Below are 12020 nucleotides of genomic sequence, written 5' to 3'. Positions count from 1 at the left end.
AATGGTGCCTGCTTGGGAGATCCAGACAGCTGGAGATCCCCACATTGTATTTAACATAATATTGCGCGTACATGCATCCTTCCCTAGAACTAAGAATGTTTCGCACGAACATCAGGAAATGGTATGCCTGTTTTGTTTTAATTATTTTTAAGTTTGGTTTCAACAAGCTATCTTTCACGAAATGCTGTTTATATAGAGTCGCGATGTAGCAGACGAATAAAGGCTGAGGCAGAGCGCACTGAGTGCAACGAAAAGCATTGCAGGTTTCGGAGCAAAGTGATGATGTCATTTGGTATCGCGCCACGACGCAGTGCAAGACTCGCATATTTAGGTGTATTGTAACGCGTCGCACCATTCCGAGTAAGAGCAATTAAAATACGGTTGCGATAAGCGGGAGCACCGAACCACGTGTTTAAATAATGCCGCTACGGCAATCAGACGCGCGCGGCATGCAGCCAAAGCGCCAGTCAACCACGGTGCCACGTGCAGCAATTGACCCTTAAACGCTCTCGCTTCCGAGACCTCTCGCCTTGCAAAGCAACCATCTATATAGAAGTGGCGTCTTCCCTGAAGATAACGAGCGTTCTCAAAGTCGTACGCAACCGGCAACCTATCGGCTCAGCTATATCGCTATATATATACACCAAGTGGACTCGAAGGTCGTGCCATTAGCTGAAGAAATCCTCTCGGCGCATTTTCTTGCCGGACAGGTCGTCACGTACTCGGCAAAACATCCCCACCGCCGGCGGCGTGCTCATTATTTGACTTGCTGCCGTCTCGCTGCCTTGTTCAAGCTGCGGTGAGTCCTAAAATCAAGAGGACCCCTTCCCACTCTCGTGGTCTGTGAACATCAATAATGCTGACGGGGTTTGGCTCGCATATGTAGATTTACTCTGTTTCACAGAATGCTTTGTTCACTCATGAAATAGTTTACTGTGCACTAAGCTTTTAGAAGTCGATCTACTAAGAGTTCTGTCCACACTGTAGCCATATGTACGCAATATACTGCATATCGTCAGCGGATACTTCCGAATTCTTGGCGAGGCTAGAACTTCTAAAACGTTTCCGGAAATTTTAAATTTGCATTAATGGCTTTGATTACTTTTCAAAGCGCAGAAAAATGAAGCAGTTGGAAATAATTAGCAATACATTGCTGCTCATGGAGATTGTGCTATTGTTGCTCGAATATTGACGACTGGGCAGTAGCCAAGCCGCTGCATGGCGACAACAATCTGGCAACAGCCGCTGACGTATTGTGACACGCTTTTAATAATAATACGATGTTTCTGACGATACTACAAGCATGACCGCCCTCCTAAGTGACTTCGCACGAAGAGCTGGTTTCATGCAAAATACGTCCAGGATTGTGACCTTATTTCAGAGAGGGAAATATGCGTTGGTCGCGGTCTGTGTTGTCACATCGGATTACCTCAAAAGTTTCCGGTTACTTACGATTACGGTTCCGCACTTACACAGGGCAAGTCACTGGTATCACGGTTACGTTTTTCCGAATGGGGCCTTTTTATTGCAGCTGTGTAGCGCTTATTTCTTAAAGACACCAGGTGCAGAAAGAGTATAGGCCCGAGGTCGATAGGGATGCACAAGCTTGGCTTGCTGGTATAGTAAGTTACAATTGAACTGACGGCAATAGTACGTACGCATGGCGCTGTGTTATTGTGCCTGTCTTCTTTTCGCCCGATCTTGCTGTGCTGTTATATCCATAAGGACGTAACGTGGCGAAGCCAGCGGTGAGCGTGTGCTACTCCAGCCGATTCTTGCCCTCTTGTTGTCGTGTTTTTGTTGTAGAACCCATATCGAAAATAAAAATGAAAGAAACCGCTGAGAGCGTATTTATGTATATTTTTATTTGTTAATAAATAAATAATTTATTTATTTTTATTTTTTTCCTATTTACGTACTCATTTATTTTGCTCGAGAAGAAATTCACAGGCCGCCATGGTTTCTGCTCTCACTGGCCCCTTTGGGATGGCGGTGGTCCTATTCGCCGCCTTCCTGTGCTGCGCATCTCAGACGCCCACGATCAAGGGTGGCTGGAGCAGAAAGAGCGTGGGTGAAGATCCGATATTTGAGGAGCTGGCGCATTACGCTATATCCCAACAAGTCAGCGGTCGAGAATTCTTCGACACTGTCCTCGAGCTCCTCGAAGTTGAGACCCAGGTAGGTTGAGTTTGCCGCTTGACGACGTTCACGAACTTAGAGCAACAAAAGCCCTATATAGTGCAGTCTTGCATTGGCTTATATTTAACTCTTGTAAAGGCACAGTTTCCGGGCTCTACATCAGTCAGTGCACTAATTTACCGGACACCGAGGTTTCAAACTCCTACGTAATTCAAACTGGTTTATTTTTGCTTTCGCAACTTTTTCGTCCTGCTTAAGTTAAATGCCAATAAAAAACACAAGAGGTTATTCATCTTGCTGTTACTGTACAGCCACTAACTTTGCTTACGCAATGTCAGCAACAAAGTATGATGAGGTACGACTACACGTCGCCTGCATGAAAGTGCAAGTATTCCTGAAGAAAGAAGAAATTGAGCTTTAAAGTGTACAGATGCAAGGTGTAATAACATCAAGAAAACGTGAAAGGCAGATACTGTCGCGATTTTTCCGACATGTGCTGACAAATGAACAAGATGTTATGCGCTGGCACCATTATGTATTTCCACATGCGTTGTCTAGATAATTTATGTTTAGTCTTTAGTGTTCGTACAATTTATTTCTTTTGTTTGGTGATACTTGGGTTCCTTATAGTAGTTCACTATCGGTGTGATTTGCTTTTACTTATACAATTTCATTAGTGGACCTTCATGAACGATAAAAATTCCTGATTGCTCTGCGTTTAAATTAGGCGCGAGATATGTTTCCTCGTTGTCAACGCCTATTTGAAAGTACCGCCACATACAATTTATTGTATCTGTTAATATCCTACAGCGTCCATCGTGTCGTTTTCGTTTCCATTTCTTGCGCTGTACATAAGACGTAGCTTATCCAACTAGCCCCAAATGTTAGCTCAGCCTATATTTTCTTGTACAGCATTACTTCGTCGGCAGACATTAGGCCACCAACCTGCTGTATTACAAGCTGCTCGTTACTTTGTATCTTACTGCGTACATCAGTGTGCATGCCTGTACTGTGTCTTCCGGTATTACCGATATGTCGTCAGGCTACAGGGAATGCTACTCGAAAACTGCTTTTTTTTCCCTACCGAAGATACGATCCCACGTTCCCTGCCCATATGCTTTTGCTTATTCGCCGTATCCATCGTCATTGCGCCCACTATAGTGTCTAGGGAGGAACTGATGTTTCTGGATTGGGTCAGTTGCGAAGCCCAAAGCGACTCTGCGTCGTGTGCGTCATGGCTCTGGTTGGAAATCAGCGCTATCGGCCCTGTGTGCGACCGATGGCGGCGCTGCGAACGGCGCTTCGATGAGGTCAGCCGAGAGCATCGCCTTTGTCGTCTGCTTCGTTACAGCTGGAATGCGCCTATTTTGAAGCGTTTGCTGGTGTTCTTGCTTCGTGCTCACGTAGCAAGGCACTCTGCAATTACTACCTTAATTTTTGTCTAGTATTTTTGTTTTATACATACCGGCATTAGGAATAAAACACATCCTGCATATTTCGCGTATCTTTCATATACCCACCCGATGTGCTCGCACAGTGGCTGTGGCGCTGTTCTACTACACTCGGCGTGGCTGATGCAATCGTGGTTCCGGTGGACGCGTTTCATTTGGGGCGAAATACAAATACGCTCGTGTTTACTTAGGCTTATACGTGCATTAAGGAGCAGCTGTTGGTCAAAATTTATCCCAGGTCATTTACTACGACGAGCCCAATATTCATAAGGTGTTTGTGGGCACGTGAAGTAAACTTTTTCATGTATAACCCAAGATCTCGCAGGAAGTGACACAAATCATGACTCACTCATAAAACATCGCGCGGAGCGACTAAATGAGACCCTACGCAGCTTTGGAAACAAAGCACCATCGCAGAACTCATTCGCAAAATTACGAGTCGAGTAAGCGGCGTTGTATTCGAATAAAAGTTTTACATTTAACTCATCAATTTATTCACATGGTATTGCAAGCATATAGTCTTTCTGAGACGAAAATCCTGTTATTTCATATGAGCGGTTCATCAAATATTAGTACCACCATGCTCTATCGCGTTTTCCTATCGTCAAGCTTGCTTTACATCATCTTCTTGCGAATAAATCTAATTGGCACCTTTTAAAGCTAAAATTACTAGTTTGCTTAGGTTAACATTACACCATTCTGTTCAACTGACTTTCACAATAGCGGAAAGCACTCAGAAAACGTAACATTATCAACGTAATAAAATATTAGGTTGCAAAAAGAAAAGAAAAAGAAGACGCAGGAGAGCCTGAGAACACTCCATTGCACCGTTGCACGTTTCTTCATCCCGCCGCTATCTTTTTCTTTTCTTATGTGTTTAGCGTTTCAGATACTTATTCTCAAGTACAGGCAAAGCTAAACATCTAATTTTCTTGTTTTAAATTTATATATTGATGACGCGCTTAGAGAACAAAATATATTGAAAACAGGGATCTAGGCAAAGGTGATCACCTGTTCTTTTTACGTGGTAGCAGTAATTCTCATCGCTCGACGAACGTCGCAACCGAAGTGTAGTTGCTATAGCCATGGCAGGAGCAAATAAAGAAAGGGTACACAGAGCCGACTAATGTGCAGGGTCCAGCTGTGTCACAGTGGAATTATTAAAATTTCAATAAAAGTGTTTCGCGAAGGTCAGCACTGCAGGACGAGACTACGTAATTTCATTTTGACCCCTTATATTTTCCTACCCTTGTATCATACATTCCAGGATACATTTTGGGTTAAATTTGTTGCCTGCATTAACGCATCGAAGCGACTACCTAGTTTTTTCGTTTTTTTTGGAATGGCATCAAATGTCCTTCGTGAAATGTTTAACGCGCTGGGCTGCAAGAAAATTGGAATGTATTTGGCCAAATTAGCGGTCGACCGATGCAACACGCCGCAGGCACTAGACAAACTCATTATTGGAGTGCAGGCACAGAACGTGAAAGCCAAATGCTACAGTTTATCGTGAAAGTAGGGTCGACAGGTTATAACGGGTGCATGATGGTCACGGAAGAGCAATCACGAGAAGCCAACGCCGGAAGTGCACAGACTGAGCGATAGATGACGACGCCAGGAGCAATTCACACTAAGCGTGGTGACGATGGTGACTGGGTTCGATTTCGCAAGAAATAGTGTCTAGGAACACTTCATATACAGCGTCCTCTTCGAGCCTACACACTCGCATGTAAAAAAAATTCGAGCAAATGCCGGTCGGCCGGCATCGCCAAGTTGCCTTCACGCAGCGAGAGTGCGCGTGGCGTGGCAGCAGAGCGCGCCCGCTAAAATTATACGCGAGAGGGCGCCACTCGAAAATAGTGGTACTAATAGCGGTGTTCAGTTCACTACGTAAACGTGTTGCTGTTTATGAATTTACTCAAGTTGAGCGCTTTACTTTTACTTGTGGTACGGGTAAACAAGGACATTCCATGCCGTCATTCAGTGGGAACACGTGCTGCGACGATTAACTGGAGGTAGAAATGTTTTCTTCTTCGTTATTTTTGCGCAGACTGTGGCGGGCACAAACTACCGAATCAAGTTCAAGATAGCAGAATCAACCTGCAGGGTGACTGAAGTTTACAGCAAGGAGGCCTGCCTTCCCAAGTCTAGAACGGTAAACCACCTTTTTTCCAAGATTGCCGTGGTTCATAAGATAAACAATTATTTTTCACATCAAAGTTATCTTTATAGAAAGAGAATCAGCGAATGGGGCATAATCCATAGAAATACCTACACAACGCATTCGACTACCACGTAGGGAAGAATACGGACGTTAAAATGTTTAGATATAAAACAGAAACAAAAGTGCTTATAGAAATGGGCACATTAATAAAAGCAATGCTTTATGTCGAAGTGCACTTGCTTTCAGGAAGCTTGAATGGAACGCTTATTGCATTGTATGTATCTTTACTCGTTCGTTTCAACTCACCCTGATTGCTAAGTGGCTTCGGTGTTGGACTGCTAAGCATTTAGGTCACGGGACCAAATCCCTGCCACGGCAGTCGCAATTCGATGGGCGCAAAATGCAAAGACACCCGTATCTTTTGATTCAGGTGTACGCAAGTAAACCCCAAGTGGCGAAAATTAGTCGGGACTCGCCCACTATACGGTGTGCTTTATGGTGAGATTGTAGTCTTGGCATTTAAAGTCATATATATATATATATATATATATATATATATATATATATATATATGAACGAGAAGAAAGGGGCTTAACCGAGGGACCCGATAATTATTAGTCATATAATGAGAAGACAACACACACTGACACCAAGTACAACATAGGGGAAATTGCATGTGCTTAATAAATGAAATAAAGTAATGATAAATTAATGGAAATTAAAGTGGATGAAAAAACAACTTGCCGCAGATGGGAACCGAACCCACAACCTTCGCATGTCGCGTGCGATGCTCTACCAATTGAGCTAACGCGGCGGCGTTTCCCCATCCACTTTCTTGGGTATTTATGTGTACTAGTAGAACCCTGGGAGTGTTTTCATCCACTTTAATTTTTATTAATTTATCATTACTGTATTTCATTTATTAAGCACATGCAATTTCCCCTAGGTTGTGCTTGGTGTCAGTGTTTGTTGGCTTCTCATTATATGACTACATATATATATATATATATATATATATATATATATATATATATATATATATTTAAAGCATTCACTGCATGGCGTTGCCTTTCTTACCACGTATATTATAATTTCTACTGACAACATGTCATCTAGCAGAAACTGCGAGAAGTAGACAATTATGACGTTGCAGAGGATACTATCACACGCAAGCCCAATATAGGAATCGATTCGCCATGGTGGCTTAGCGGCTATGGCATCGGCTGCTAAGCACGAGGTCGCGGAATCAAATTCCGGCCGAGGTGGCCTCATTTCGAGAAGGCGAAACGCGAAAATGTCCCTCTGCCGTGTAATTGGAGCACCTTAAAGACCCTCAGGTGGTGAGAATTGTTCAGGAGTCCCTGATTACGGGCACGCCTCATAATCAGATCGTTGTTTAGCATGTAAAATCCTAGAACGTTTTTGGACATGACGCATACCGCATTCATTGTTATCAAAAAACCTAGCCAACCTTCGTCTCGTCACCCATGTTCAGCGTCAAACATGTGCGGTATGCAAGATCAAATTGCTCGGGTACATTACTGGATATATCCGTCCCCATCACAAATTGTATTTCTGTTACCACATTCACGTAGTTATGGATTACATCAGGTAAGAATTTGCGTTTTCTACACGTGCCCTTGTTCAAACTAAGAGCAATTTCGCTTCTCATCAGAAAAAAAACTAGCTGCAGATGTAGTGTTTAGTGCACCGAACACGACGTATTGCCATCTTAAAACTGCTCTTAATCTTCATTGCCCTTAATATATAGGTATTCAGACTATGTTCGGCGACTAAGGGCACGGCTTTGTCTCTAGATCTCCACAGCAAAGGGTCAAGTCCATAAAATGAACACAGAGTGAGACCAGAGAAAGCATAGCAGAAATTAATTCTGATGCTTGTTTGGCTGTTTTCCTGCTCGACAGCAGACGCACTACGCACTGCCTGCGCATGAAAGAATGCTGCACACTTGCCGCCTTGGCCGTGAGTTGCGTCGGTTAACACTTCCAGGCTTATCTTCTAAACCTACAATAATACGGATAAAATTGCGTGGGAGGATGTCGCCGCGCTAGCTTAATAATTAAAGGATGAAACTGATAACGCGAAAATGACGTGGCTTGGGCTCCCACCAGTGACAAGATATGCTTTTGTCCACATTCATTTGATTTGATCTCATTATTCCGACAGTTCAATTTAGCCTAACAATAAGTTTCCTCCAAGCACTCTATGGTTCCATTTGTGCTTTCAATAGCTGAAACTAATAGTCAACATTCTTTTATTCCCGCACTATTCTCATTCAGTCCATAAAATAGTGGAACGTAGATAAAACGAGGGAAACAGTGACCGTGGGTGTCACGGAGCAAACGGCAAACGTTTTTGCTACAACAGCAGGAAACCGGAAGGTCGATCTTTATGTCAGTGAAAACAAAAATGCGAAACGGTTTGTGAGACACGTGGCCTCCATTGCTTTCCCAATTGCAACGGTTGTGCTGAAGGCCAACCTAGAAATGCTGCTAACAGAAACATATTTTTGAGGCTCTAGTCTATACGCACATATAAGAGAATGCGTGGCTAATAGTTCAGCGTGTTTGTTTTGGCGCAGGCGGTCAAGGGCACTTGCACTGCGCTCGTCTACGACGTGCCTTGGTTGAACGAGCGCATGGTGCCATCTTTAGACTGCGAAGGAACCACCACGTCAGCGTAGACCAACACGGAATATGCTGAATTTAGATGTTCTGCCAGTCCGCTCTCTTCAACACCCTCTTTGAGCGCCTATGCCCAGCGCAGTAGAAAATAAAGTCGCTACACCAACTGGGCAAAGTCATCCTTTCGTATTTTATCTTTTACTTTGTGAAACGGTCCCACTCATTTCCTAAAACACATGTTCTAGCACGCGCCACAAGAGCGAACCTCAATCATATGGTATGTGTAGCTCACCAGTCGTCTATATTATTAATTTTGTTTCACATATTTAATTTTATGAGCCAAAGTACAGACTTCTCGCATTGTTGTATCAGAATAGTTTAACACACAGCCGTTCAATGTGTCCTGTGCTACTTAACCCAATACACAACCAAATCCATTCCGGGTATCACATTGCTGCGAACAAAACGCGAAAAACTCGGGCACTATATTGCACTTTAGACAGCCTCATTGCCTTCCTTTTTCTGAATAGAGGCTGTGTTTTTTGCGAAAAGATATGTCGAGAGCTGGACTGGAAGCTTTAGACCCAAAGATATGCCCATGGACACAAATTTTGAAAACGACCGAACCATACTAGAGGAGTTATTTCGATAAAGCTTTGATCGATCAACCAGCGGCCGCTGGAGACAGCAGCGGGTAGCTATTGCTTCAAATGCGTGTAAATTTGATTTGACGAATACACCCTCGGTGCTATTTATTGCAAACTCACCATGAAATTTCGTTTGACAAAAAACCTATAATACATCTTTGCGTAACTTGATATAAAGTCTACAAATCAGCTTGTCATCCTAAATGCAACAAACAACATTCAAGTCTGTTCAGTGTTTGTTTATGGTGAATGCGTGTTCTTTTTTTTTCTTATATGCAATGAGGATATCAAAGTTGCGTCCTGTGTAAAGGTTCCTCTTAACGTAAAAAGGCAGGGCAAAAGCCACAGCAGCCTGGTATAAGAAAATAAACAGTGTAAAGCGGACACGACCCTACGCCGATCAATAAATCGGGTAGTATCAGCCACAGCAGCAGTTACGTCACTCAAATTATGCTGCCTTGTGCGCTCTCCGTGCGGCAAACAATTCGAACAAACAATTCAGTGCGGTTAAACAAAGCTACGAGATTTATGTGTAATTAGTGGTGCAAGTGCATATCGTATGAGTTGTATTGATAGACTGAACGACTTCACATGAAGGTGCTGATTGCACCATGGGCTGACAAGTCAATAATTATTTCATTAAAGGGAAACTTCCACAGTAACATTCAGCCAAAGCGCGCTTAGCCACAACCTCTCAGTTTTCGAGTCTGGTTCAGTGATAGTTCCGGTTTCACATGTTTTATTTACTCACCAGAAAAGTGGAAAACTACTTATCGAGAAAGCGGTCAGGCAAGAAGACACAATTTGTCGAATTATATTTGCTGCATGCTTGGAAGTATTCTGTATATTAGACTTGTGGGGATGAAGCCCGATGATGAACGTCGAATATCTCAACTGCCTCCACCTTACCAATATTATTGTCAGGTTCACCAACCCAGGGTAAACATTGCATTCCTTGATTGAAGACCTTAACCGAGCTTGTATAGGAGCAGTTTGAAGAATAATTTGCAAAAGAATTATATGAAGAACAAAAAAGTAATGTTCAATAACCAGTCAAGTGAACAAGAATTCATGATCGGCAGTTAGCCTCTAGAGTTGACGCCGGGTTAAGCCTATCCAAGTTAATTAATCAAAAATAACCCTGGAGGAAGTTTACAGAAGAAAGAAAAGGTTCGGAGTTCAAACGGCCCGCACTAGCAAATCGTGGCCGGGAGCTCACCACTGTCGGGGAAAAGTGTACAATCGTTACATTGCTCAAGCACTATCATATGAGGCAGAAACATAAATGTTAACAATGAAGCTGGAGAATATATGTTAAGGACCGCTCAAACAAAAGATGAAACAAAAATGATAGGCTTAACGCCAACAGAAAGTGAGCGGTGTGTATTAGAGACCACACAGGCGTAGTGGTAGTTGAAATTAAGAGGCAAAATAGGAGCTAGACAGGCCACGTAAGGCAGATAATCGGTGGCTTATTATAAATACAGAATGGGTGCTAGGGGAAAGATAGTGCTGTTTAGGACGGCGGAAGATTATGTGCGATAATTAAATCAGGAAATTTGCAGGAAAAACTCGGAATCAGCTAGCGCCGGTCAGAGGTAATCCTAGATCGCTTTGAGAAGCCTTCCTCCTGCAGTGAGTATAAAAGTACGCCGATGACGTTTTTTCAGCATCAAAAATTCGTCTGCAATGTTAACCGACTGTCGCTCTTAGGTGGCAGTTTGCTAAACACTACAAGGCCCCATTCGGAAGTTTACAGAATGCCTTCGGGCGCCGCTTGGATGTCACAACGCCCTCCTTGGCCTCACACTATATATGCACTGACTGCTCCAAACAACTGCGCCAATGCGGCGAAACCGACTACTTGAACCAATTAGATACGAAACCAGCTGGAATGTTATCTGCTTACCAGCTATCTGCTTTTCGTTAGGTGCTGTGCAGCATTGGGACGTGTACTTGAGCTTCTGTTCCGGTGAGGTTGATAAATTTATGGCAAAGCTAGCGCTGAGCATCGGGGTAATGTTGACTGATTAGCCTTAAATTCTATGAAGTGCCGCTTGGGCTACGACGGACAGCGTGGTTAGGGGCTCCAGCCCCTAACATCGTCAACTTATGATAAATTACCGGTCTCCGAAATTGTTGTGTGCTTGCCGTAGTCCATTTCGGCTTTGATAGTAATGCGGCCGCCTGAATCTGCGAAACAAACTCTTGACATGGTGTGAGGTACCATGGTGTTTTATAGGCTGAGGAGAAGTCAACAAGAGGCCATCAACATTGACATGATGACAATATGGGGTAAGTAACGAAACTTTAACGTGTGGGTGTTACGTAGGGAAGCTTTCGGTCATAATATCGGAGTGTCGTTAGACGAGGCTTCTTTCTGCCTTTCTTTGTTTAATCCTCATTTCATAGCTCTCCAGGCCCTCGGTAGCGATTCAATGTGGTCCTATGGTCAACTGGCGGTCGACGAAATTGTCAACCAGCACCTAAAGCGGCACAAGCTGCCGAGCTAGCTGGAAGAGCTGGAAATTCAGCCTATGCGCGGCATTGGAGCCGCACCTGAAACCGTGTGCAGAGCGATCACGTGCCATATCGGTGAACGTACGGGGCAATAGGAACGAAATATTATGAAGGTTTTCTTTTCATTTCCGTAATTGTTATAGAAATAAAGTCACCTATTTCCTCTGTAATATGGTTGTGGTGGTGATGAGGGGATGTATACAGGTGTTGTTACCCTGGCCGACTTGGCCGCCGATAGCTCCGACTGAGTGACTCTTTCTGGCCCAAATACGTCGCTATGTGACCATCAGTCCTATTACTGAAGTTTTAAAGCGCCCAACAGACGACACAAGAAGAGACATGAACGAACATCAGTCCTGTCTCTGAGAGAAATTGGAAAAGCGTGCGTAACACTTCCACTGCAATTCTTTCAACGGTAGTGTGATGAACGGGTTAGCGCAGTAGAAGACGTCCG

The 12020-nt window shown here is 43.6% G+C and overlaps 1 protein-coding gene across 1 annotated transcript; it reads left to right on the top strand.

Moving 5' to 3' along the window:
- The first annotated feature begins 646 nt into the window (after nucleotides 1-646).
- Nucleotides 647-8574, top strand: LOC135903510 (cystatin-2-like). Its single transcript, XM_065433823.2, has 4 exons — nucleotides 647-799; nucleotides 1941-2178; nucleotides 5641-5745; nucleotides 8357-8574. The coding sequence occupies exons 2-4, from the start codon at nucleotides 1957-1959 to the stop codon at nucleotides 8456-8458; spliced, it is 429 nt and encodes a 142-aa protein (XP_065289895.1). The 5' UTR covers nucleotides 647-799; nucleotides 1941-1956; the 3' UTR covers nucleotides 8459-8574.
- The last annotated feature ends 3446 nt before the right edge of the window (nucleotides 8575-12020 follow it).

The sequence above is a fragment of the Dermacentor albipictus genome, chromosome 7 (assembly GCF_038994185.2).
Source record: "Dermacentor albipictus isolate Rhodes 1998 colony chromosome 7, USDA_Dalb.pri_finalv2, whole genome shotgun sequence".
NCBI lineage: Eukaryota > Metazoa > Arthropoda > Arachnida > Ixodida > Ixodidae > Dermacentor > Dermacentor albipictus.
The sequence above is the reverse complement of the archived record's forward strand: the minus strand, read 5'-3'. Positions and strand labels throughout refer to the sequence as shown.

Excerpts from the sequence above, each read along its gene's own strand:
- LOC135903510 (XM_065433823.2), top strand. The coding sequence starts at position 1,957 with ATGGTTTCTGCTCTCACTGGCCCCTTTGGGATGGCGGTGGTCCTATTC. Across the intron at positions 2,179-5,640 it reads TCCTCGAAGTTGAGACCCAG|ACTGTGGCGGGCACAAACTA; the intron begins GTAGGTTGAGTT and ends ATTTTTGCGCAG. Across the intron at positions 5,746-8,356 it reads GCCTTCCCAAGTCTAGAACG|GCGGTCAAGGGCACTTGCAC; the intron begins GTAAACCACCTT and ends GTTTTGGCGCAG.